This window comes from Gobio gobio (genome assembly GCF_949357685.1).
Source record: "Gobio gobio genome assembly, chromosome: 14".
Taxonomy (NCBI): domain Eukaryota; kingdom Metazoa; phylum Chordata; class Actinopteri; order Cypriniformes; family Gobionidae; genus Gobio; species Gobio gobio.
The window spans coordinates 23,294,464-23,319,975 of NC_137107.1; the positions used below are offsets into that span (position 1 = coordinate 23,294,464).

The window sequence follows — 25,512 nt, forward strand, 5'->3', positions numbered from 1 at the left end:
AGAATAGATTTATCAAAATGCATCCTTCGTTATGTGCAATCCTTCTCAATGCAATCTACTGTCCTATTAATAATTTAGAACAAGATGCATAATTGAGTTTGCTGGGTTGCAGAAGGCATAAAAATTGTAAGGACAGCTAACAGATTAAAAGGCAAGACATTGTGATAAAGTCCTATTGTGTTATTTTTAAAATCGCTTTCACTTACATGGCCTTATCAGGCAGCCATATCTCATATTTTATATTCCAGCAGACAGAAGGCCCAGAGGGTCTCTAGAGAGAATGAGATTTAAAAAAAATAGCTTTCAGCCACTCCTCCCTCCTCTCTTCCTCCACACCCTCTCTTCTACTCTTAACGTGTGGAGTTGTGTGCTGAAGTGAGAGGGAGTGACACAGCAGGTGCGAGAACCCCAAACTGTCACACACATACACATGCACAAAGGGTGAGAAAGAGGGTGGAGAATGAAATCATTTCAAAGAGAGAGAGAGCTGCACACGAGAGAGTGAGGACACAGAAAGAGTGATTGTGAGATATTGAAACACCAGCACAGAGGGACGATACAAGAGAGAGAGTGTGGAGGGCGAGGAAGACGAATTGGAGTTAGAGGCGAATAAAGAGGGACCATGCTGAGGAGGAAGAGGAGCGTATCCTTCGGTGGATTTGGATGGTATGTTGCTCATGTGGAACAGCATCAGCTGTCAGCTGTGTAGAAATGTCTGCCAGATGTCCTGTGTGCGAGAGGGTCCGTGATGTGCTCACTGGTGTTTATTTATGGTTGTCAGCATGCTTGCATGGGCTGTTTTTAATCTGCATTCATTTGCACTATCACATGATGGATTTACATTGATTTATAAGTTGAATGTGCTATAATTTACAGTCGGAAATATCACGATATCGATTTGTAAAAGATCTATGTGACATTACAAATCTAAGAAGCTATTAGGAGTGTAGCAATAGTTGATAGTAATAGCTGCATGTATGCAAATGTATCAGAGGGCATTGCCCATTGTTCTTGTTCAAGTGTCGGTTTTCTCACTGCTTTTCACTCCTACGGACTTAGACTTTTCAAAAGTTGCTTTAGAGACACATTAGTCTGAAATCTCACCTTTATTCCATGTCAACTTTTTTTCTTGTCCATACAATGAAAGCCAAAATTTGAACCTCGAATGGACAAAAATAAACTTCAGAGACCAGCTGAGCTTCCATCTATATGATGCTCTGATTGAGATGCTGAATATTTCTCATAATGCTAAATCATTTATAAGCAGTCGTGGATGTATTAGAGTGCACATTAGCTGCATTGTTTCTCACTGCAGCCTGATTGAAAGCATTTCACATTTCCTTTCTCATTTCCCTCTTGAAACCTTGTTCTCACACATGTTGGGCAAGTGTCGGGTTGAATAGTTCGAGTGTGGGTTTGTGATTTTGTTTTGTAGGTGGATGTTTATCAGTGTGGGCTTTTTTTGTTTGTGTATGTGTGGCACCACACAGGGAAACAGTGAATATGAAGGCAATGGTTATGAGGGGTCAGAGCAAGTGAATGCTTTATTTATGATGCTACAGCTTCACTGCTCTCCACTGAGGCTTTTACAGCTTTCAGAACTCTTGTTTTTACTTTCTCTTCTATATTATGTCATCTCTACCCGAAGTTTCCTTTCAAGGCTATTTTTAACAGTTTTTAAAGCCATTTTGGCCATTTTTGGGGTTTGATATATTCACTACAGTGTGATAACAAAAGGTGCTTGAGTTCTTAGATTTAGGGTTGGGTCTACGTTTAGATTTAGACTTGGCTTTATGTTGATTATTGGTTTTGGTTTAGCAATAGGCTGAGGCTAGTGGATTGAGTTTATTTAGCGTTAGGTTGAGGGTTAGGTTTAGCCTTAGAGTTGAGTCGAGAGTTAGGTTAGACTTTGTGTTAGGCTGAAGTTTAGCATCATTAAGCATAGGATTAGTTTTATCCTAAAAACTAGGCTCAACGTTAGATTTCAGCTTAGTGTTAAGCTGAGAATTAGACTTTGTCTTAGTGTTAGGCTAGGTTTGTTTAGCCTTAGCATTAACCTGAGGGTCTACACTTACACTTAGGTTAAGGCTTAAGCCTAGTTCCAGACTAAAATGCATGTATGAGCTGTTTTGACAGAAAGTAACTTGCACTGACGTATCTTAAAATATGTCACTGCCATTGTTTTGTCCCAAGATGCACCAGTAATGTTTTTTCTAAGGGATGTTTATAACATATACTTAAATTCCCTAATTGAACTAAGGCCTAATCCTGGCTTAATCTAAACCCTGTCTGTGAAACCGAGCCATAGTGTTAGATTGATGGTTAGGTTTTGGGTTTATTTAGCCTTGGTGTTGAATTGAGAGTTATTTTAGGCTGAAGTTTAGGCTCACTTAGCATTAGGTTTAGCCTTAGCATTAGGTTGAGAGTTAGATTTAGACTTTGCATAGGTTGAAGGTAAGATTTTGTCTTAGTGTTAGGCTGCAAATTAGTTTTCGTTTAAGCATTAGACTAAGGATTAGGTTTGTTTAGCCTTAGCGTTAACCAGAGGGTTACGTTTAGTCTTAGTATCAGGTTTAGGTTTCATGCTCGGTTTAGATTTCTTGCCTTCTGGCTGTGAATCAACAGTGCTACCCCCTGTTGTATAATTTGTAAAAGCAAATATATTGAATTAAACCAATAATCAATTTGATGTAATCTCAGCTCACCATAATTCATATGCTGTTCTAATTGCAAACAAATGAGAACTTAATATGTCAGCTTTTTGCTGTGGGAAATATTTTCGCATGTGCACACACACACACACACACATGTCCACACCCTTCCTCTCTCAGAATTACCCACATCCCCACCACACCCAGTTACCATCACACCACACGTTTAATAGTGACACCTCAACAGTAACCTTTCACTAACAGATGGTCACACACATAAATCGTTAGAGGGGCTGACTTTCTACTGAGTAACCTGTGTACTGGATACACTTACACCACATTTAATCTGATTTTTGCACATTTAAGCTCTGAAAGCTTCCTCGCTGTAGTGGACAGTGAGATGATGGATTTTCTGCTCTGCTTCACGGCACCAGAAAGACTGACACCATGCTCATGCAGCTGTGTGTTTTCCATCTGTTACACACTTTGACTCAGTCCTCGCTTTGACATTCATTTATAACCTGAATCTGACGCTGCAAGGCATGCACTTCAGCAGCTGGAAATGTCTTTTTTTTCTTGATAGCATTGACATTTGAAGTACACGATGAGGGTCTGTTGGCTACCACAGGTCTCAATACGTTCATATTTGGACACAAGTTCCCCCTGAAAATGTATGAATGATGAATGTCTTTGCAAAAAGTCATACCAAGTAGCAAACCTATTGTCTCACTGAATTGGATGTTTCATTCCCTGTCATTGTGTGTTTTAGGGAATCAGTCTGACTTCATTAACAAAATAAGACACAATATCTGCAGTTACTTACACTAAGGGGAGTTGACAGCAGCGCCCTCACGGACCGGTGCACATAAACGCTCAGATGGTTAGAAATGTCAAAGATAGCCTCTATAAAAGGAATACTCCTGGTTCAACACCATAAAATAATAATTTCAACTAATTTCAAGGTTACAGTGGAACATTTACAATGGAAGTGTAATGGGGGTTAGCATTTAAAAACAGAAATATAAAGTCACTTGCATGAATTCTTCTATTCAAACTTTTTAACATTTTAAGGTTTGCAGTGTTGGATTGTAATAGCAATGAAATGGTAAAACTGATTATAATGTTACACAGAAAAGATTAGTCAGAGATTTCTTCACACAAAAATCATCTTAACACTTTGGCTTTACTGTTGAAACAGTGAGTATATTAAAGTTATTGGATTGACCGTTATGAAGTCCATCACTGTAAATATAAGTGAATTCTTTTTTTACAAACAGAAAATGTTATATTCTGTTAACTCATCTACAGCAAAAAATAGGGCTAGTCTTGACAATATCTGTGATATGAATACATATCAAGCAAAAACTGAAATAAGGGAAGTCTTTGTGAGTCAGAAAATGCTTTAAAGCTGAAAAGTCATAATATGATACTATAACTACACCCTAATGATAAAAGGAAACTGTGTGTGACAAACAAATGTGTGAAATATAAAAAACAAGCTGGATAAAAATAAACGGCCACACCCTTTCACACAGTCTGAGTCAACCCTGTTATGTTTTGATGTGATATTGTGGGTAGTCAGTGCTGGTGGGTGACCTTTCCTGCATGTCAACATTAATTGGGCATTAAGCTCACCTAGCTGTGTCAAGAAATAAAAACATACAGGGATGATACATTACAGAAATGTCCTTTTTTAACCCCTTTGATCCTTTCGTCCTGCCAGGTCAGCTGACGGGTTGAGCTGAGCAAATTACTGCCATCTACGTTTGTTCCTTGATCCTAAATGCTTTCTTGTCTTTTCTCTTCAAATGCAGGGTTGACAAGTCTACCATTAGCGCCCTTCGAGCTCGGTGAGTACTGCCTGCACCGCCGACTCCCTCTCTATCTTCTCCATCTCCCACAAAACCTGACAGCCCTATATCTTATCTGTTTCGTGAAAAGAGGTAAATGAGAGCCCTGAAGAAAACTGCAGGCAATGCAGCGTGTGTATAGGTTTGCGTGACCAAAATGCTTAGTTCCTGTGTGAAAAGCAGCATCTGTTTGTGGCTTTTTACCCTTTTTATCTTTCAGCTGACATAAACTATGCTTTTTTGGCTCCTTTTAGCATTTAGATCTTTTTTTTATTTCACAAAGTGGCCCATTTATTCAATGGAATGTCTCTCTTTGCATTTGTTTTCCTAATATCTAATTCTATCTAAAAACTCTTATGTGAACGTCTATCTTAAACATTTTATCATGTGAACCACCAGTCATGGATTATAAAGTACTAGTTCTCTGTTCTTTTAGAGTTGAAGATGACCAAAGTAATGACTTGTGTTAATTCAGATGCTAATTATTAAAGGATTAGTTAACTTTAAAAAGAAAATCACCTTCTATTTTTATTTCTTTCTAATGAACACAATCAGAGTTATTATTATTAAAGCTTGACGCTTCCAAGCTTTATAGTGGCAGTGAAAGGGGCCCAAGAGTTTGAAGGTCAAAAAAGTGCATCCATCCATCATAAACGTGCTTCACACGGCTCCGGGGGGTTAATAAAGGCCTTCTGAAGCGAATCGATGGGTTTTTGTACGAAAAATATCCATATTTAAAACTTTATATAGTAAAATATATAGCTCTTGCCAGACCGCCTTCTGTATTCAATTTAAGAAGAAAGTGCAACGCCTCTCGCAGTTCAAAAAACTTACTCTATGTCCGACGTCATACGTCGCGACAGTTACACTTTTTCCATAAGTTGAATACAGAAGGCTGTCTGCCGGAAGCTAGATATTTTACTTTATAATGTGTTAAATATGGATATTTTTCTTACAAAAACACATTGATTCGCTTCAGAAGGCCTTTATTAACCCCCCGGAGCCATGGGCCCTATTCACTGGCACTAAAGCTGTGAAGATATTTATTAATATAACTCAGATTGTGTTCATCAGTAAGAAGAAAGTCATATACACCTAAGATGGCTTTAGAGTGGATCAATCATGGGATAGTTTTCATTTTAAAGTGAACTAATCCTTTAACCGACTCAGTTTGGTTGATTCATTTAACAGATCTGAGTCATTTAAATTGGACTATGAAAAAAAAAACAAAAGTAAACTTTTCAAATAAATAAATATTTAATTGAAAGAAAAAATCTATTATTTATATAGTTATATTGAAGAACATGCTTTAGATTGTGGTTAACTATTGATCTAATCAGATCATATCAAAGATGCATCACAATGCAGGTCGTTTTTTTACACCCCTACTTTTAACACTTTGCGATTCATTCGAACCAGTTTTTCACTTAAACACAGATTTACTTCAATTTAACATCAACTTTTCATCCTGAAATTTGTGACATCCTTCACAGGCAATGTTAAATACTTTCATTTTCATCATGTCTCTCACATACACTGTGTTTTGTCATGTAGTGTCAATTTGCTCCAGTGAAAGCAGGATCTTTATTGGTAACACCATGAAAGGGTTAATCTATCCTCTCTTGCCATATTTTCACATTTGTCCTCCACCTGCTTACCATCCATCCACTCATTCACAGGGTTTAGTTTATTATTCATGGGTGCACGTGCAACTCTAGCATTATCATCCTCACACTCACACACACACACACACACACACACACACACACACACACACACACACACACACACACACACACACAAACAGCTTTAAGATCCTGAAAGGCCCCGATGAAGTGGTTTGGTAAAGTGTTCAGAGTGGAAAGAAGCTTCACTCAGCTTGAGAGTACCACTGCATAACCCTGAATAGGGTCGTGACTGCAGACCATACACATGGAAATGATCCGATTCTGCCTGATATCTGCCCTCACAGGGCCAATTCATGGTTTGCTTTGAGGTGAATTGATGAAAGGCGAGGGTCATTAATATTTCTATTGTATTCGTAAGTGTTTGAAGGATGTTGTGAACCACAGATCTATTTTTAGATGTCCCACTGGCAAGGAGAAAACTAGGGTCCTTTAATGTCTGTAGACCCTCTGGTATTATATAATTTATCTGAATAAGCAAACCCTAAAGGACTATTTTTTTAAAACATAATGAAGAATGACACAAATTGCTGCAACTTCATTATTGTAATTTTAGCATTTGAAATGTATTTGAGATGAAAAAATAGTGGGGAAAAATGCATGAACAATTAAATATCCAATATCGTTGATTCTAATTCATTTAAAGAATATTAGCTTAGACTGGCTGGTTCATTTTGTTTTATGCTGGTTAGAACAGAAGACCATCATATCCATTCTGCTCAACAGCAAAAGCTTTGTATTTGACACTGGTCAAACAACTTGTTGTTTCTTGTGCAACTGGTTGACTGCAGAGGTCTTTTATAAATGTCTTTGTTCTGCTGAACACCAAGGATCTGCTTGGTTACAAACATTCTTCCAAATATCTTCCTTTGTGTTCAGCAGAAGAAAGAAATTCATACAGGTTTGGAACAACTTAAGGGTGAGTAAATGATGACAGAATTTTCATTTTTGGGGGAACTATCCCTTTAAAGGTAGGGTAGGCAATTTCGGAGAGGCTAGCAATAGCAAGTCCTTCAGAGCGACTCCAAAGCCACGCCTCCTTCAAAACACATGAACGCACACAGCAGAATTACCTACGTTAAATTACCTCATGTCTCAAAGGACATAACATTACAATAATAATGAACATATAAAACTTACAGAGCTCTTACTTGTTCAACCTGACTGCTGCAGATTCTTTTCGGCGTCGATAGTGTTCACAGAAACGCATAAATCTGAGTCTGAGTCAAGCGTTGTCATCTCGTAATTATGGTTACGTCAGGCGTAAAAGCGTCATTTAAAAAAAAAAAAAACACCTCGGGTTCGTTTTTTATTTTGACACGGCGCGTTAAAAACTGGCTGACCAATGAGATCGGCGCTTTTGTTCACGTGCCTGGAGCTGCTGAAGTGACAGTAAAACACGACTTGTTGGCGCTCAAGCACAAAACGGTCTTGCCGAGCACACATTGATACGACGAAGAAGTAGTAAGTAGACAAAGAAGAAGATGAGCTGCTACTGAATTTGTATGTTCACTCGGCGCATCGGCAGTGAAAATTGCTTGGGTGTGAACACTCAAGACGCGCCGAAAAACGTTAAAGCTACAATTTTCTCTGTTCCCGTTGTTCTTTGATGAACATTAATGACAGACATTATCAGTGCTACTGTCACTTTAAGATCAGCCGCTGTCAAACATGACGCGGATCTGACGCGCTGTCCCGCGCATCTCATTTTCTCTCAAGTTCATTTAAGGCATTATTTGCCATACAGTACATTAAAGTGCATTAAAAACAAGGCAAAATAGAGCAAGTACTCCCCTCGAGGGAGCTGCTCGGCTCGGTACTGAGGGCTTAGCGTTGAGTTTCTTTACTTTTTCGCCGATGAAAGCAGAGCTGTGGTGAGCCGCTTCGCCATACTTTCATTTTTTTGAAGCGGGAGCTGAAATGACGGGAGAGGTAATGTCGCCCAGATTTGCTTCCGCCAATCTGCATTTTCCCCAGACATACGTTCTTCCCCCACACAAAACAGCATTTAATTCCAAATATGTAATATTCCGGGAAATTCTGCGTTAACACTAGATTCCACGTAAATATGGCGATTCCGTGATCACGGAAATTATAGGGCCCTAAATGTCAATTTAGCTTACACAAGTGTCTCATGGTAGCCGCAGAGCATTATAACAACTTTCAACACACTCAAATGTATTTAATAGGGATGCAACAATACAGTTAGTTCACGGTTCAATACATACCTTGGTTTTTAACCACGGTTTTCGGTTCGGTTCTGATGTCTTGTCACATTAGTTTTTTGCTATTCTATTCTTAGGCGACAGGAACAGCAAGAGGTTAAGTATGAAATTGAATGAATAAATGTAACAATAAAACACTATATAGCAGTGGCTGCTGGTGATAATTATTTTTTGGGGGGCGGTTTTTTTTTTGGGGGGGGGGGCAGTATCAAGATGCATTTTGACTAAATTCAGAGAAAACAGTGTCTTCACTTTTATCTTTTTACACATTCATTTCCCACATATAATTGAATGAGGAAATGAAAAACAAAAGAAAACATCCACAACAGACTAGCATGTTGACTACTTGAACATACATCTTGCTCTCCTTACTTTCTGGCCAGGAAATTTCTCAATGACTCTCTGATTAAAGTCAGTCATCTCAGTGTCAGGACGTTTGCATTGTTCAGTTAGATATTTGATTTCTCTTACCTCCGTTGTTGTCCACAAAACTTCAGTACCGACAGTTTGAAATAAAAGACAGGGAAAGCAATAAAGGGCATTGCTAACAACACATCCAGCCACATCCAAACTTACGTTTCTCATAACAAGCGCGTGGAGCTCCGATTGCAGCTGCGTCCTGTCACTGGCCTGCTGCTGGATTTGTAAATTGCGTTGGTCCGGTTCAGGATCTTGCAACGAACGCCTTGTGAAAGAATTTGGTTTAACTGCGGCCATCTCTACGAAAGTGATCATCCTAACAAGGTTTTGGCGGAGTCGGAGTGACGTCGCCCGCGCATTTTCGCTTTAGTGGCTAAGAACGGAAAGTTGAATGACAGGTGACGAGAACCAATCAGATTGGATAAAATAACACACATCCAATTCTGATTCGCCAGGGAAGCAGCGACCTGCATCCGAAGGAGGATCTTTAAAAACCAATTAGAGACCAGCTTCAGGTCACATGCTGCCCGTATATTTTTAGACTCCGATAGACATCCATTTGTCCGGCGTCCCTCGCGCATGAAACCGCATAAAACATATTGAAGAACATATAAAATAGTTAACCGATCAAAGCCAGTTTTTATTAAATGCTGAGGCTCTTACTAACAGCCAGCACATCGTATGAGTAAACTATTTTATTTTTATTTCACTTTTATATCATTTTTGTATACATGTATATTTCTGGAATTTTGATGGGGGCGGCGCCCCAGCGTCCTCTATTGACCAGCCACCACTGCTACATAGACTTCACTATAAAATATACACTGATTCTTATTAAAGCTACTGTATTAAAGCTTTTCAGTCAAGAGCAGTGAGTGATTTTCTTTGTCTTTTGTTGTTGTATTAACATTAAAGGGAAAGTTCATTCAAAAATGAAAATTCTGTCATCGAGAAATGAATACAGGTTTGGAACAATATTAGAGTAAATAATGACATAATTTTAGAGGTGAACTGTCCCTTTAAGGACAGCGTGTTCACTAGGCTGCCTGCTGTCAATTTAAGACCTGCATGCATCTAATAAACAGACACACACTAATTTTACTTTCACTTTAGACATAACCGACTGTGTTTGTTATCTTTGTGTGTATTTGACAGTATTAGCACAGTAAGACAACTACTTAGTTCAGTAATCACGTGTTTGACAGGCGTTTAGTCTGCGCGCTCGGAAAAGCGCATGTTAAAACCGCGAATGAGCCGGCAACGCTTTAAAACGTATGCAAATAATGAACTTTCATGATTGTGAATAACTATAGTGTTCCGTGAGTATAACTCTACCACTAACGTGTGATGTGAATTTATGTCGCGTTGTTCAGTATTGGGATGGAGGCAAATGATAGAATGTGTAGAAAAATAATTAATTCAATGCAAAACCGGAAAAAACGCAATTCACAAGCGCGTATTGAACCGTGAATGCCGTAACGAACGGTTCAATATTATATTGAGAATTGTGGCATCCCTAGTATGTAATATAAATAATATATTACTTGAATAAGTGACCTCTATTGGCGAAAAATTACATATTGTGGCTTTAAGAGGCCTTGTGGAAACCCAGTGCACTAGCATCCCATGACAAAGACCACCACTAAAAATATTGGATGGAGGTCTGTCATGTGCTGGTATGTTCAGCGAAGCTGACTAACTTTGAGATGTAATGTGATGTATCATGCTACCAAATAGCAGGAGAGGTAACAGGTGGGATCTCCACATCTAACCAATCACCCACTGTTCAGTCCTGCTGGGAAGGGTGTGGACGAGCGTTTGTCTGTGCATACACACACATATGTTTCACACATCAAACCTGGCAAGATGAGGAAGTTTGTGCTTACGCAATGCAGACCACATGCGTTAGCTTGTTTGCGAGTGTCATTTAGGCATGATAAGCTAACAAGAGAAACAGTATGTATTTGTTTCTCATAAAAAAACTACGCAAAACACCCCAGCCAAGAGTAAACAGAACTAAACAAGATTTGCATGCTCGTTGAGGCGTTGATTAATAGGTTTTACGCAGTGATATCAGGAAATCATTTACAAGCTGTTCACTAAATTTGCTCTGATTTGGAATCGAATTGTAACATGCATGGCAACAAGTGAAGGTCACACATGGTGTCAGGATCATTAGAGTTGCTTTTACCACCCTAAGCATGTCTTTAAGGGATGATCCGTGTATTTTTGAACCTCTGTTTTGACGTGCCTGTCAGTCACACTAGATTGTTCTGATGGCATACATGCATTTGAGAATACATTTTGTAGTAAGGCAGATTTTTGTGTTTGTTAGATATTTTTTTATATTTAAATTTTTATTTATAGTAATAACAATAATTATTATAAATAAAAATGATATAAAAATACAAAAAGCTAAAGGCAATTATCGTTTGGGAACAGTGGAAAAAAAGAAAACAGTAATAAAAAATAATATAATAGATAAATAATAATATAATTTAATAATACATATTATTGCTGTTGTTGTTAATTTATCATTCACTATAAAACTGTGGTCCCCAAAGTATTTTTTTTTTTTTTTATGATGTACAGTATATATAATGCAGCACCATAAAGATATGCTATTAATACTAAGCTGTTTAATTTTTTTCAATGTTGAATTGCTTTCTCCTTTCCTATTTTTGAACCTCGATGTTGACATGCCTGTCAGTCGTTTATATTAATACAGACATACACAAGTGTATTTGACACGTATATGAGTGCTTGACGTGCATGTCAGACATGTCAGATCTGCTCTCTGATAGGAGGTTTTGTTGTCACGATGTGTGTTATCGTGTCTGTGTGTTTTGATGTTAGTTTTGCTCAACATTTATTGACGCAAGTCACATATTAAATATTAAAGTATGTTAAATATTCAGTCTTTAAGTTTGATGCCATATGTTTTATTCAGAAGCTCACGGTGGTTTGTGAAATGTGAGTTACATCAGTCCATTTGTTTCCTTCTTCCCTAAACCTGCTGACATTTCTGTGTGTTTGTGTGTGTGTGTGAGTGCGGCGCATAATCAAAATGAGTGAACAAAGCAGACAGGGATACTAGGGTGTCTGGGAGGATTTCAAGCCCCCCTCCTTCCCTCCTTACCTCTCTCTCTCTCTCTCTCTCTCTCTCTCTCTCTCTCTCTCTCTCTCATGATAAAGTGTAAGGCTTTGTACTTGTAGAGCATCTAAACCCTTTGAGTGCGGTTGTGCAATCTCTAGCCAGTGTGTGCTTCTCGTTCTGGCTATTATTTCAACTGTTGGTAAGAACTGGCGACTCATTAACTTCACGTTACCTTCAAAATGCCTCGGAGACACTGGTGAGTCTCATTTGACTATAATTTAGAATATTTGTGTTTTTATGCATTTTGATGCATGTAGCAAAAGTGCGTGAAATTAAGTGTTTCTATATGTTGTTGTTTTTTGTTAGTTAGCAGCATAAAATTCTTTATGGCACTGGCTTGATGAATATAATGCATAAAAGGAGTGTATCTCATATTTTTGTATTGGAGCAAACTCTGGCATCTTGTTTTGCATAGAATCTATGTGGTCCGTTCAAAATGGGATTTTCGAAATACTGAAATGTCCATGCAAAGCACTGTAGATGATGTTTATATGGTGTGGCTTCACTTTGATTGCACGAGAAGAGGTTGGGAAGTATTCTATGCAAGTAATTTTTGAAGGATTATGGAAGTATTACATAAGCTGACAGCATATCCTGACAGTTTCAGTAAGTGGCTCAGTGCTGCTGCTGTTTCTTTGGGTGTCATTCAGCTCAGCTTCCAGTGATGAAAGTATAATCTGTTACTCACTGTAAAGCTTGTCACACGCTCTGGTTCTCATTGCTCTGCGAATCCAAACCGGGAACATCTTCCTCACTCTGGCCATGAGGAACAGAAAATCTAGCATGTTTTTGTATTTTTAAGGTGTAGATTTAGCATGATTTAAAATGTTGCTCAGGATAATCACTTATTCTGATGGATTTGAGAAGACAATTTTGAGTAAAGCAGGTTTTTTGTTTGCTATTTTTATATATTAATTTTGGTCACGCTTTATATTAGGTGTCCTTAACTACTATGTACTTACATAAAAAAAATAAGTACAATGTAGTTATTGTGTTGATGTTGTATTGTAAAACACTTGCTGCTGTTGAGGAGGGGATACGGGTAAGGTTAGGGGCAGGTTTGGTGGTATGGGTAGGTTTAAGGGTGGGTTATGGTGTAAGGGAAGGGTCAACTTAAAGATGTAATTAAAGATGTAATTATAGAGATTAATTACAGGTGTAATTAGTATTACATGCAGTTTTTAAAAAAAAAAATATATGTAAGTACATTGTAAAAACGTGTGTACATAATAAGTGCATTGTATCAAATTAGTAATTTAAATGTTAGTACTATTTTAATTAAAGACACCTAATAAAAAGTTGGACCTTAATTTTATAATATTATAAGAAAAAATTATAAAAAGGGAAATATTTTGTGGACAACACTGGAAAATTAAAACACAAAATAATAATAATAATAATTGATAAATAATAATAATAACTAAACAATATAAATAATAATAATATAGAATTATATAATTTGTTTTGTCTTTCCAGTGTTGTCCCCAAAATATTTCCCTTTTTTCTGTGAAATATCAATATATAAATCATAAAGGTAGGTGAAGTGTCCTTTAATACATACTGTAGTTTGAATAAAATAAATTATAATACTAAGATAAGGTGCTTCATTTATTGTAATGCTTTCTACTTTCCTTACTTAAATAATATGCAGATACTGTCTAAACATAGTGACCCATAGCGCTTTCAAAACAAAACTCAACTAGCCTAACAGAAACACTGACTGAGCCAATAGTGTGAGTTTGGGGGCGGGACTATATGTTTGTTGGACCATTGACAGACGTAGGAAGTGTTCAGGAAACCTGTTTGAAACAAGGGGTGCTTCTAATTTCTTATTTGAGCATCCTCGTTTCCTTCCCTTGCTTCCTTTCCTTGTGTCTTAACTCCACCCCCTTAGGATGTGAGGGAAGGATACACGTATCCTCGCTCATGACTCCTCATGAGGCTTCCTCGTTCCTCGCCTCCTCGTGGTGCATTTAGATAATTGAGATGTCCTTCAAGATGGCTGAGTTCGATCGGTTTCCGGGTTTTGGGCTGGATGACGGAGGAGCGATGATATAAGGAAGCATCAAGCATCTGAGTACTGAGGTGGAGCTGGGGAAGGTGGCGAGTTTCTGACCAATTAGTTGAATGTTGAGCAGCTCATTGGCTACTGATTCAGTAGGATCCAATCAGCTGCACCCTATATGAACGAAGAATGATGTGATTGCAAGCAGATTGAGTTGGGGGGTCTAATGCTATTTAATGTATTCTGACTTATTTACACTGTTAAAGAGTTGGATTCTAATGCTAAACATGGCCAAAATTTCAAAAATGAGTTGGACATATGACGGAGTATTTCTGTGCCAAATACACTCCTTCAGGATCCGAACACGTTTCGGAAAGTTTTTTAGGAGTATGGCCCTGTATGAAGTCATAAAAAGAATTCCTTCTGTGGGCACTTCTCCCGGATGAGCACATCAACCAGAGCGAGAGCAAGAGCGTCAACAACTAGCTTCGTTCAGGTTACATGAGAAGTCGGCAGCACTGTCTTTTTGTTTTTAGACCACGAAATCAACAATGTCCCTAATGAAGTGTGTTTCTGGTTGTGAGGAAAAGATAACCTTGTTCAGCTTACCAAATAATCACGTTAAATGGGGGGTAAAATCTCATGTCTATCTTAAGTACCTATAGAGTAGTATTGCATCCTTCATATCTCAGAAAAGTCTTTAGTTTTATTATATTTATAAAAGAAAGATACGCTGTACCGAGTCTTTCCGAAAAATAACGTGCCGGCGTATTGTGTGGGCGGAGCTAAAGCGTCACGAGCGCGCGCAGCTATTGCATTGAGAGCGTCTGAAAGCTGTGACATCCTTAAACATGGAAAAAAAACGTTATCCTAAATAAACCAATGAGATCAATCAGATTCAGCCATACATTTATGATCCAGAATCAGATCTAGAGGCTGAAATTTAACAGGAGAAGCAGCAACGACGACTACAGCAGGACTTCTCAATGGTATGTACTGTAACTGTAACTTATATACTTGCTTAGCGGCTTGTCATGCTCACGAGTTTTACAACATTTGTGTGTGTTTACTCATGGTTTATGAGGATATAATTTGGTTTATGGACTATTATATGTGATTTAATGTTAGCAGTAGCATGTGTAACGGTTTTGCACTTCAGACTAGTGCGTGTTTACATAGAAAAACAATGGAATAGTAGCGCATTTGATGACCGAGTCCATAGCTAACAACACAAAGACATTTGAAGCAGTTTTACTCACCGCCTGCTTCCAAAACACGAGTCATGACCGTGAACCTTAATCGCTGGGACCGCTCCATCTTTCAGCATTAGACGAGCTACAAATCCGGCATCGAACTGGGAACAAACAAAACACTTGTCCCATTAATGCTGGGTTCTTTAAGAAGCTGTGCAGGGTTGTCTTGCCTTGACAACCAAAAACACACATCTTTGGTGACATTGTTGATGTCGTGAAGTCATGTGACTGCAGCGCAGCCAAACAAAGCACTTTGATGGGCGTACTGCTTTCGCTCTCTCGCTCTGGTCTACGGGTGCGCGCGCGCCCTTCCGGGAGAAGTGCCCTTAGGACCCGTATAAGGAAATTCTGCTCCATTTGTCGTCACATAGGCCCATACTGGAAATTTTTTTTTCTGAAACTTGTGAGAAACCGGAAGTAGTATTTTTGGCACAGAAATACTCCATCAAACGTCCAACTTAATTTTTTGAAAATGTGTCCATGCTTATTAGCATGGGAATCCAAGTCTTTAATAGTGTGAAAAGCTCAGTATGAATGAAACAGCATTTCACCCCCCCTTTAAGGAAACAGTGGATGCAGTTTGTTTTTCCGGAGCAGCAATGCAGTTCTGCAAGTGTGTTTGTTTGTTCCCGGTCACGAGTCGAAACCACAGGCAGTGAGTGAAACTGCATCAAATATCTGTTTTGTTGGCAATAGGTGCGCGTAAGTGAATATAATGTAAACAACACGAACGTATAGTGAATCGAAAGTTATCCAGAGATAATGCGATGATGTATTGTGTGTGTGTGTGTGTGCTCGTGACTCATTAGCTCCGCCCACTGCACGCCTCCACGAGTTCGGCCGTTTTCAGAAAGAATCAGTACAGTGTATCTGTCTTTTATAAATAATATTATGATAAAACTAAAGACTCTTTGGAGATATGAACGATGCAATACTACTCTATACGTACTCAAGATTGACATGAGATTGGCAGAAACTGTGTGTGTGTTATGTATCAGCCTGCGCCATCTAGAGTTTCATGACAGAACTTTGTATTTCATTATTTAACCTTTAAAAAGTATCAGTTTTGATTTCATACATTTTAATTCATTAAACTTTTTAAAAATATGGTATTAGGCTGATAGGCAAATGTATTGGAACATACAACTGATTATCAGGGGTATTTTAGTATATTAAAATGCATTATATATACAAAAGATTGTATACCTTTTTTTTCATTTCTGTTCTCTACTTTAAGTGTGTTCATGAACTCCTGGTTTTCAACCAGAGTTCATCCTCACTTTTAGTGCACTTGACACTTTATTTATCCTTTGACTGCTGGTCCTCAGCAGACAGAGCCACTGTCTTCCACATCACTGCTCATTTCTTCTCTTCCTCTCTCTATCCCTCCATCGTCTCCTACAGGAGCCGTGCTCATCTGATGAAAGATAAATGCGTAGCTGGAAGATTGAGATCCTTTCATAGGGTTACACAACTGCACCACTTATAGTGAAGACAAGAACTTGATTTTCTAGTAAAATAAATAGTGTTCTTCTTATTAACCTTTAAAACTCAAGCAGCACTAAATGTGCCTGTATGTTTGCAAGTATATTGCGTGTGTGATTGTGATCTAGTTAAGTTTCATTCCCTCTACACCTCAGTTTCAAATGGCCCTATTATGATTGAAGCTCATTTCTGCTGGAGGCAATTAGGCTAAAGACCACAACAATTCAAAATCACTATGTGAAAATGGAACAGTTGTAATGACAGCTCCTGCTGAGAACTCTCATTGTCATGTTGCAAAACTGTGTTATAAAAGAAAAGCAATTAGACTCGTCACAAACTGAGCTCTGCTCTGATAAAAAAAGACAAGCATGACTTGTTTTAGATGCACATCCGACTTTGTAACTCCCAAATCAACCATCTTTATCAGCTTGGACCAGTATGGAAATTTAGCAGGGTCCTAATCCTTGATTAAGGTACTAAACGGAATTTGACATGCAAACTAATGCAACTTTTAGCTTTCATTACTTGTATTTTTTTTTAAAGCTGAATTTGTGGAGACACAAGTAGGGACTGCACTTAACTTATATTACTTATGAATTGGAGAAAAAGCATTTATTGGACAGTTTTTCAGCTTTCAGGATATGCATTCAAGTAGATATGAGTTGGTTTTGGATGCGCAAAATAGCTGCCCTGAGGTGTTGCAAATTTGCCGTTGAGTGAACAGACTTTCCTTGAAAGGGTTGTTGACGTAACTCTGCAGTGCTCTTTATTTCATAGCAGTTAAATGTGAACCCGGTGGATTGCATGATATTAGTGGTTTCACATGCAGCACAGCCTGTAGGGAGGGGATGTCAAACCACATTATTTGACTGATCAGATCTAAACAAACATGAATGGAATTTCCCCCAGCACATGGAATATTTTAAACCTTATTTTTTTTCCTGGTCATGTAAATACCTGTTGGCTACAATGAGGGCATTGTCTGTCTAGTATAAAAATAAATACTATAAAATACTTTATGCAACATAGTTTTTACAGCACCCTATATTATCAAACCACTAGAGGGCCTTACATTCACATTATACTGTGCTTTAGGCAGAACCTGATTTCACCAAGTACAACATGTCCCTGGATCAGCATCTTTGTTGATCCTGGAACAACATTCCAATCAACAAATCAGTGTGAGGGACAAGTGTTAGGTGCTTCTACGTCATTGTTATTCACCTATCATTTCCCTCTGATTTTAGGGATAACTTATGTGTAGGGTTATGTTTAGAGTAGGGTTAGGACAAACTTTTCGGACAGGAATGCACAAAAAAAAAAAAAACTAATTGGACAAACTCAATTTAATTGAGGGCAGGATTTCCATCAAATAAGTATAGTCCCAACTGATAAAAAAAACAAATTTGTGCAATTAAATGTAAGTGAGTTGGTCCAACTCAATTTGGGCCAATGCAATTGAGTTGGCTCAACTCAATTTGATCAAATACAGTTTAAATTAAATTGATACATTTATAAAATGACCTTTTATGCTTGTCAAATTTAAAGGAAAACATTTAATTGGAAAATCAATGAAAAGCAGTTTCATTCATCATTTTACACAATGTATAGTGAAAAAAATAAGAAAAGACTGGTGTCACTCCTGACATCAGCATAGATATAATAATAATATAATAGATATAAGACTCTTCTGCATAATGGTAACCGCAAAATTCAAAAACGTTACAGAAACTCCTATAAATGTCCAACATAACTGAACTTTAAACACTGACATTACAGTTTTTTACGATCGCTATGGCAATTTTTTCAATACTTTTAACATTTTTCCTAAACTCTTAACACACCTACAACACACAATTACCAAAACGGTTAATTTCATGCTCAAAATCACACATTGTAAACTAAACTCCAACACTAATTTTCAAAATACAATAATACACTAACACACTAACACAATACACTATGTCTATCAAAACCCTAACGCATGTTCTCTTCCAACAGGAACATTTAGTCAATCATAGCACAATGTCATAAAAACACTAACACTAGATGGAATTACAGAAACTGCATTATTTTATGTGTCAGGTCTGCCCTTATACAATAGACAGTATATTTTATTGATCATAGATTGTGTGCCTTTTGAAGCCGCTCCACATTTTTGTTTTGTTGGGTTTAGTAAATGCATGCATTTTGTTTCTTTTGCTGCAGAAATCCAATACAAAAAATAAATGACTCATCTCAGAGTAGCTTTATAGAATGCCCTACAGTTTTATTCATTATCAGCAATCACCATGTTGACAATAGCAGGTTTCTGTTCTTCATTTAGGAGCTTTCCTCTGCCCCCTGAGGGAGGTAGATGTTCAATCCTTAGATAGACAAAATACAGTTACATATGAGACCAGAGGCATACAGTCACTGTAATATATGGTAAAATTATTTACACTTTGCAGTAGGAGAAGCCTTTATACAATATCCTACCAATAAAGGTACTTTGACTTTGACTTTGACTTTGACCTGTTGGTTTCTCGAAAATTCTGGATAATGGATGCCACTGTGTCCCAGCTGAGATTTGGCTGTACTCATTCACCAGCTGTTACAAGTACACAGGAGGCAGACACAGATGTTAACAGGTAAGGGTAGTTTATTAGACCACAGTAGAGCAGGTGTTGTGGAGCAGGTGAGTAAACCGGTTGTTGGTAGATTAGAAGGTGATACGAGAGAGCGAGAGTTACTGTCTTTTGTTTTGTAGATGGAAGGACGCTGGAGCCTGGAGGTCGCTGGAGACTGGAGATCGTTGGAGACTGTAGATCGCTGGAGTACTGAGGGACGGACAGGAACACACCCACACAGCAGACAAGGAACACGAAAGGAAGGAGACACGCTGGAGACAGGTAAGTATCAGTAGTAGAGTCCTTGAGGTAAGCATAGCCTGAAGTATATGCGAACGAGACCGGACGTGGAGTGCTGTGTGCGTGTGAGTCTTGTAGTGCTGTTGATGAGTGTGGTGATGAGGTGCAGGTGATGGTGATCAGTACTCTGGGGAAGGAGTGCGCTGTGATTGGTGGAGGGTGGAACCTGACGTGTCTGTGACAGTACCCCCCCCCCCCCCTCCACGGCCTGCTCCAGAGGGCCGAGAACCCCGACGCCGTGGTGGACGTCCTCTACCCCGCGGAGCTGGCTTCTCAGGATGACTGTCGTGAAAGGTCTGGAGTAAACTGGGATCTAAAATGCCGTTCCTTGGGACCCAGGAGCGTTCCTCGGGACCATTTCCTTCCCAATCCACTAGATATTCCAGCTGACCACCACGACGTCGGGAGTTCAAGATCTCATTGACCTTGTAGGCCGTACCGTCCTCCAGGATGAGTGGAAGGGGGGGTTCGGCGGGAACTACGTCAGGTCCTGTGGGAGAAACAGAGGGGTGGTGAGCTTTCAGCAGTGAGACATGGAAAGTGGGATGTATACGATACCCTTGTGGCAGACGGAGTTGATAGGTGACTGGATTGACTTGCTTGGTGATGGGGAATGGGCCAATGAACCTGGGACTCAGCTTTTTGCAAGGCAGACGCATTCTGATATCTCTGGTAGATAGCCACACCAGCTGACCAGGCTGGAAGACAGGGGTGTCAGAACGTCGGAGATCAGCTACCATCCTGCGTCTGCGCAGGGCCCGTTGCAACTGATGGTGGGCTGAGTCCCAGACCCTCTCGCTCTCTCGGAACCAGTAGTCCACTGCAGGAACGTCGGAGGGTTCCCCATCCCAGAGGAACAGTGGAGGTTGAAAGCCGAGTACGCACTGAAAGGGGATACCGGAACTTAACAGTGATTTTGTTGAGGGAACGATAATCGATGCATGGCCGCAAGCCTCCGTCCTTTTTTGCCACAAAGAAGAAGCTGGATGCAGCAGGGGAAGTAGACGGCCTGATGTAACCTTAGGCGAGGGCTTCCTGGATGTATTCCTCCATGGCCTTCTCCTCCGGGATGGACAGTGGGTATATCTTACCCCTTGGTACTGGTTCACCCGGAAGCAGGTCGATGGCACAGTCCCATGGCCGGTGTGGAGGCAGCTTGGAAGCCCGTTGCGGGCAGAAGACATCGCTGAAGGGGGCGTAACACTTGGGGACATCGACAGAGCGTTGTTCAACTGGACTTTCGATGGATGTGGCACAGAGAGTCAGATCAGGCAGAGACGAGGATGGAAGAGGAAGTTCAGTTAGACATTGAGAGAAGCAAGTGTCGCCCCACTTCAGGATTTCGCCCGTCTTCCAGGAGATGGTAGGGTTGTGCTGCTCCAACCAGGGGCGCCCCAGAACCACGTCAGCAGTCGAATCCTCCAGAACCAGCATGTGAGCCTCTTCCCGGTGTAAAAGCCCTACTTGGAGAGTGACTGGTCCAGCCACGGTACGGACGTGCTTGCGACTGAGGGGTCTTCCGGTTATTGAGCTGATCCTGTAGGTGGTCGGAGACGGAGTGGTCTTGAGGCGTAACTGGCGGCAGATGGCACCGGAGAGGAAGTTGCCGGCTGACCCCGAGTCGAGGAGCGCGACCACTGAAAGGGAGACATTAGCGGCAGTAAGGGTGACGACAGTGGTGAGTGGTTTCATTTTATGATCAGCAGGAATAATGGCACTCACCATGGGTCGCGGAGGTCGTGTGGGGCATGCAGCTATGACATGCCCAGGCTCACCACAATACAGGCAGAGACGTTGGGTCAGCCGATGGCGGCGTTCTTCAGGGGTTAGTCGGGAGTTCTCTAACTCCATGGGTTCGTGGGCTGGTTCTGGGGTGCTGACGGGTTCGGATCGGCGGAAGGGCACGTTGAAGGGATACTGGTCCTGGTGCTCTTGGATGCACGCCTGCATGCGAGTGGCGCAGCGAATGGAATGCTGGATGAACTTCTCAAGGCCGATGGAGTCCTCGCATGCAGCGAGATGCAGCCGTACCCGAGGTTCCAATCCTTGCCGAAATGTTGTTATCAGCGCCTGTTCATTCCATCCGCTGACTGCTGCAAGCGTTCTGAATTGCAAAGCATAATCGTAAATAGACATGGATCCCTGTTTTAAATTATAAAGTTTCTCACCAGCTGAAGAATCTGTGATCGGTTTTCCAAACACTTCCCGGAAGTGGGAAATAAACGCTGCGTATGATTGCGTTACCGCACCCTGTTGTGACCAGATGGAATCGGCCCACATTAATGCGTTGCCGCTGAGCTGAGAGATAATGGAGGCGATCTTGGAAGTGTCGCTCGGGTACAAGTGCGGCTGCATCTCCAGGACCAGTGTGCATTGCAGCAGGAAGCCGCTGCAATTCTCCGCCGATCCTGAGTAGGGCGCCGGTTTGGCCATGGGACTAGCATACGGAGGTAGTGAAGGAGGGTTGTTGACAGATGGGTTAGTGTTCGCTGGTGCAGGTGAATGAACAGTAACTGGAGTGGGTTGTGGAGGAAATGTACGCCGAAGCGCATCTACCAATTCCTGGAATGGATCCGGTTGGCTCATACTGGGTCTTCGGTATGGTCCGGTCTTCTGTTACAAGTACACAGGAGGCAGACACAGATGTTAACAGGTAAGGGTAGTTTATTAGACCACAGTAGAGCAGGTGTTGTGGAGCAGGTGAGTAAGCCGGTTGTTGGTAGATTAGAAGGTGATACGAGAGAGCGAGAGTTACTGTCTTTTGTTTTGTAGATGGAAGGACGCTGGAGCCTGGAGGTCGCTGGAGACTGGAGATCGTTGGAGACTGTAGATCGCTGGAGTACTGAGGGACGGACAGGAACACACCCACACAGCAGACAAGGAACACGGAAGGAAGGAGACACGCTGGAGACAGGTAAGTATCAGTAATAGAGTCCTTGAGGTAAGCATAGCCTGAAGTATATGCGAACGAGACCGGACGTGGAGTGCTGTGTGCGTGTGAGTCTTGTAGTGCTGGTGATGAGTGTGGTGATGAGGTGCAGGTGATGGTGATGGTGATCAGTACTCTGGGGAAGGAGTGCGCTGTGATTGGTGGAGGGTGGAACCTGACGTGTCTGTGACACCAGCCTCTCTGTATGATAGCCTGTAGTTTATGACATGGTCTATGATAGTAGCTCTTATTTCATCAGTTACCTTAATTCTCTGGCCCTTCTTTGAGCGCCACCATTCATTCTAACTCCTCAATCTCTACCTTGTCCTTGTCCAGGCCTTCCTCTTCCTTGCCCTTGTCCCACTCCTCGCCCTTGTCCTGGTACTCATCTTCTTCTCCCTCGTGAAGGCATTTTTCTTACTTTCTTTGTGTTGCTTTATATTGTTCCTTTTTCACACAAGATAAGCCCAAGGAGGTACTCTTTTACTGTATACCATATGGTCATGTGATTGAAAAAACATCAACACCTGAACAATTCCTAGATGGGAATCAGCAGTGATTTATATATTTGCATAACTTCAATCAGCTGTTTCTCAGTAACAATGGATTTTAATACAGGAGATATAATTGCGTTTCAATTCACAATATAAACGGCTGTTTACCTTGACTTTAGCCTATAAGGTTAGGTTTAGAACATGGTGTTATCTGTTCTGACATACAGTGTTAAAGCCTTGGTAAATTTGGCAGTAAAAATCCATTGTTTTGGTCTTGGTTGAGCTTGTGTGTAAAAGAAGTTCAAGCATTTCAAATTTGTGTTAACTGTATGCATTTTGTGTAAAAGCAACAATACATGTGTTAATTGTATAGCCTACACAGACAGATGTTGTGCTAACTGCGTTATGAATATTGTTAAAAGTATTGAAAAAATTGTCATAGCGATTGTAAAAAACTGTAACTAACAACATATTTCCCTTTACTGCAAAACACACTTTAATCCCTAATCCCTACTCTCCTAATGCAGTCCCTTGCAAAGCATGCTGGGAACTACAGATCCACTGCCTAGTTAGTTGTCAACAAAAATGATTCATATGGTTTTAACACAAATTAATTAAGTAAACATCAGTTTTAAAGGTGCCATAGAATGCATTGATACAATATTTTAAATTGTTCTCTGATATCTACATAAAAGGTATGTGGCTTAGGTAAGGGCAAAAATACTCCTGATACGGTTTTACATGTCCATTTCATAGACTGTAAAAAAAATATGGACGTAGTGTCCGTGACATCACCCATAGGATTCTGAAGAGCAGTGTTGAAGCGTAAAGTAGGGACAAGCTGGCCATTGCCATCTTTGCAGCGCGTCACCGCACATCACTCCCGGATAACAGAAAATGGGCAAAAAGGCGGGATGTGGGTGGAGCTGAGGTGACGCGATGACTAACAGACAGCCGATAAATGGCTATCCACCTGTCACTCAAAGTGGCCACGCCCTTAATTATGCAGAACTTTAAGGCTTTATATAATGTGAATGAATGAGTTATAAAAAAAATCACCCTCTCACAGTTGTCATGAAGGGCAAAATTAGCCGTATTGACCAAAACCACAATTTGTACCAGGCTGTAAACATGTTTTTTTCTGCTGTAAAGTTGGACATTTTAACTTGGGGCTCAATGAGATTCTGCTCCCTTCTGGAGCCTGCCTCTAGCGGCCAGTCGATGAATTGCAGTTTAAGTCACTTCCGAATTGGCTTCAAGAGAAACTGGAGGAGGTTGACGCTTGATCCATTTACAACCCTAGGATTTGTCCCTAGAATTAAATGGTCTGTTTTTGCCTTATTTGGAAGGGTCATGCATAATAATGTTGGGCTCTGCTCTGATTGGCTGTTTCACAGCAAGGCTCATTTAGCTCACACAAGTGCAGTTATTCAGCAAACACAATCGGAAACAGCACAATCGGCTTGTGAGTCGTGACGGAACACAGACCACCTGAATGACACTTTAAGCAGAAAATCTCAAATGGAGATGGCTGAAATGCAGCTTACTTATTGGTGTTTTCAGATCATCCGCACACGCGAGATAGAGCTTGCGTGCACATGGTTGCCAGATTGCACATTTAAAGTAAAACACCAGATAGAATACGTGTTCTTTTAACAGAAAAGCTCTGATTTGCGGATTTAAATTACCGCAAACATGAGCACTCGAACACTCCTCTTTTTCCCCCCGACAAAACCAAAGAGTGCTTTTTGTTTAAGTTTTTATTTTTTAAACTACATTGTAGTCTCTTCTTTTTTCGTCAACGATATTGCATGTTTATATAGTCACAATAATCGTTTAAGGACGTTTGTGTTATCTCGTCTTGTCTTAGTCATGGAAAAAAAGATCGTCAATGAACATTTTTCGTCATATTTTTGTTAACGAAATTGACACTAGTCAGAGCAAACTAACAACTTTGAATTAAATTGGTGCAGTATCCTGTTATAGATAAACATCAACCATGCCTGTTGACAGTTCTGTTCTGTGGGAAGGGTATGAAAAGTGCTCACATCCCTTACACAGCCTGGAACATAACATTTATATCCATGATCTGCCGTTTTCACTATATTGTCCTCATCTTCTAACCTAGAAATCTAGAAGCACCCTAGCGAAGTCATTTTTAAGAAAGGAAGATGTGTTCAGAGTTTTGCCGAACAGATACGGGGAAAGCTTAATCTATCAACTAGCGCCGCTTCATCTCTGTTGCCCTGGTTGGTTGTGGCACTATCCAATTGCGTGTAGAGGGAAATGAAAAGACAACCGTTTATCCCGCCCCTCGGATTGAGCCCTGCCAATGGTGTGTTCCCAGACCCAACATCTTGATGTGGGTCTGGCTTGTCAGGCTACTCATCTTCACAATACCTGCAGAACTTCTGATGATTCAGCCGTGCAGGTCCATGTTAATACTGCC

General features: G+C 40.3%; 1 protein-coding gene across 1 annotated transcript in view; it reads left to right on the plus strand.

Annotated features, from left to right (window-relative positions):
- Positions 1-365: 365 nt before the first annotated feature.
- The window catches only part of rap1gap2b (RAP1 GTPase activating protein 2b), a 56,295-nt gene continuing 31,148 nt past the window's right edge, over positions 366-25,512 (plus strand). Inside the window, exons 1-2 of the mRNA XM_079835743.1 lie at positions 366-666; positions 4,466-4,501. Coding sequence (XP_079691869.1) covers positions 623-666; positions 4,466-4,501 — 80 coding nt within the window. The 5' untranslated portion in view covers positions 366-622. The remainder of the gene's footprint in view (positions 667-4,465; positions 4,502-25,512) is intronic.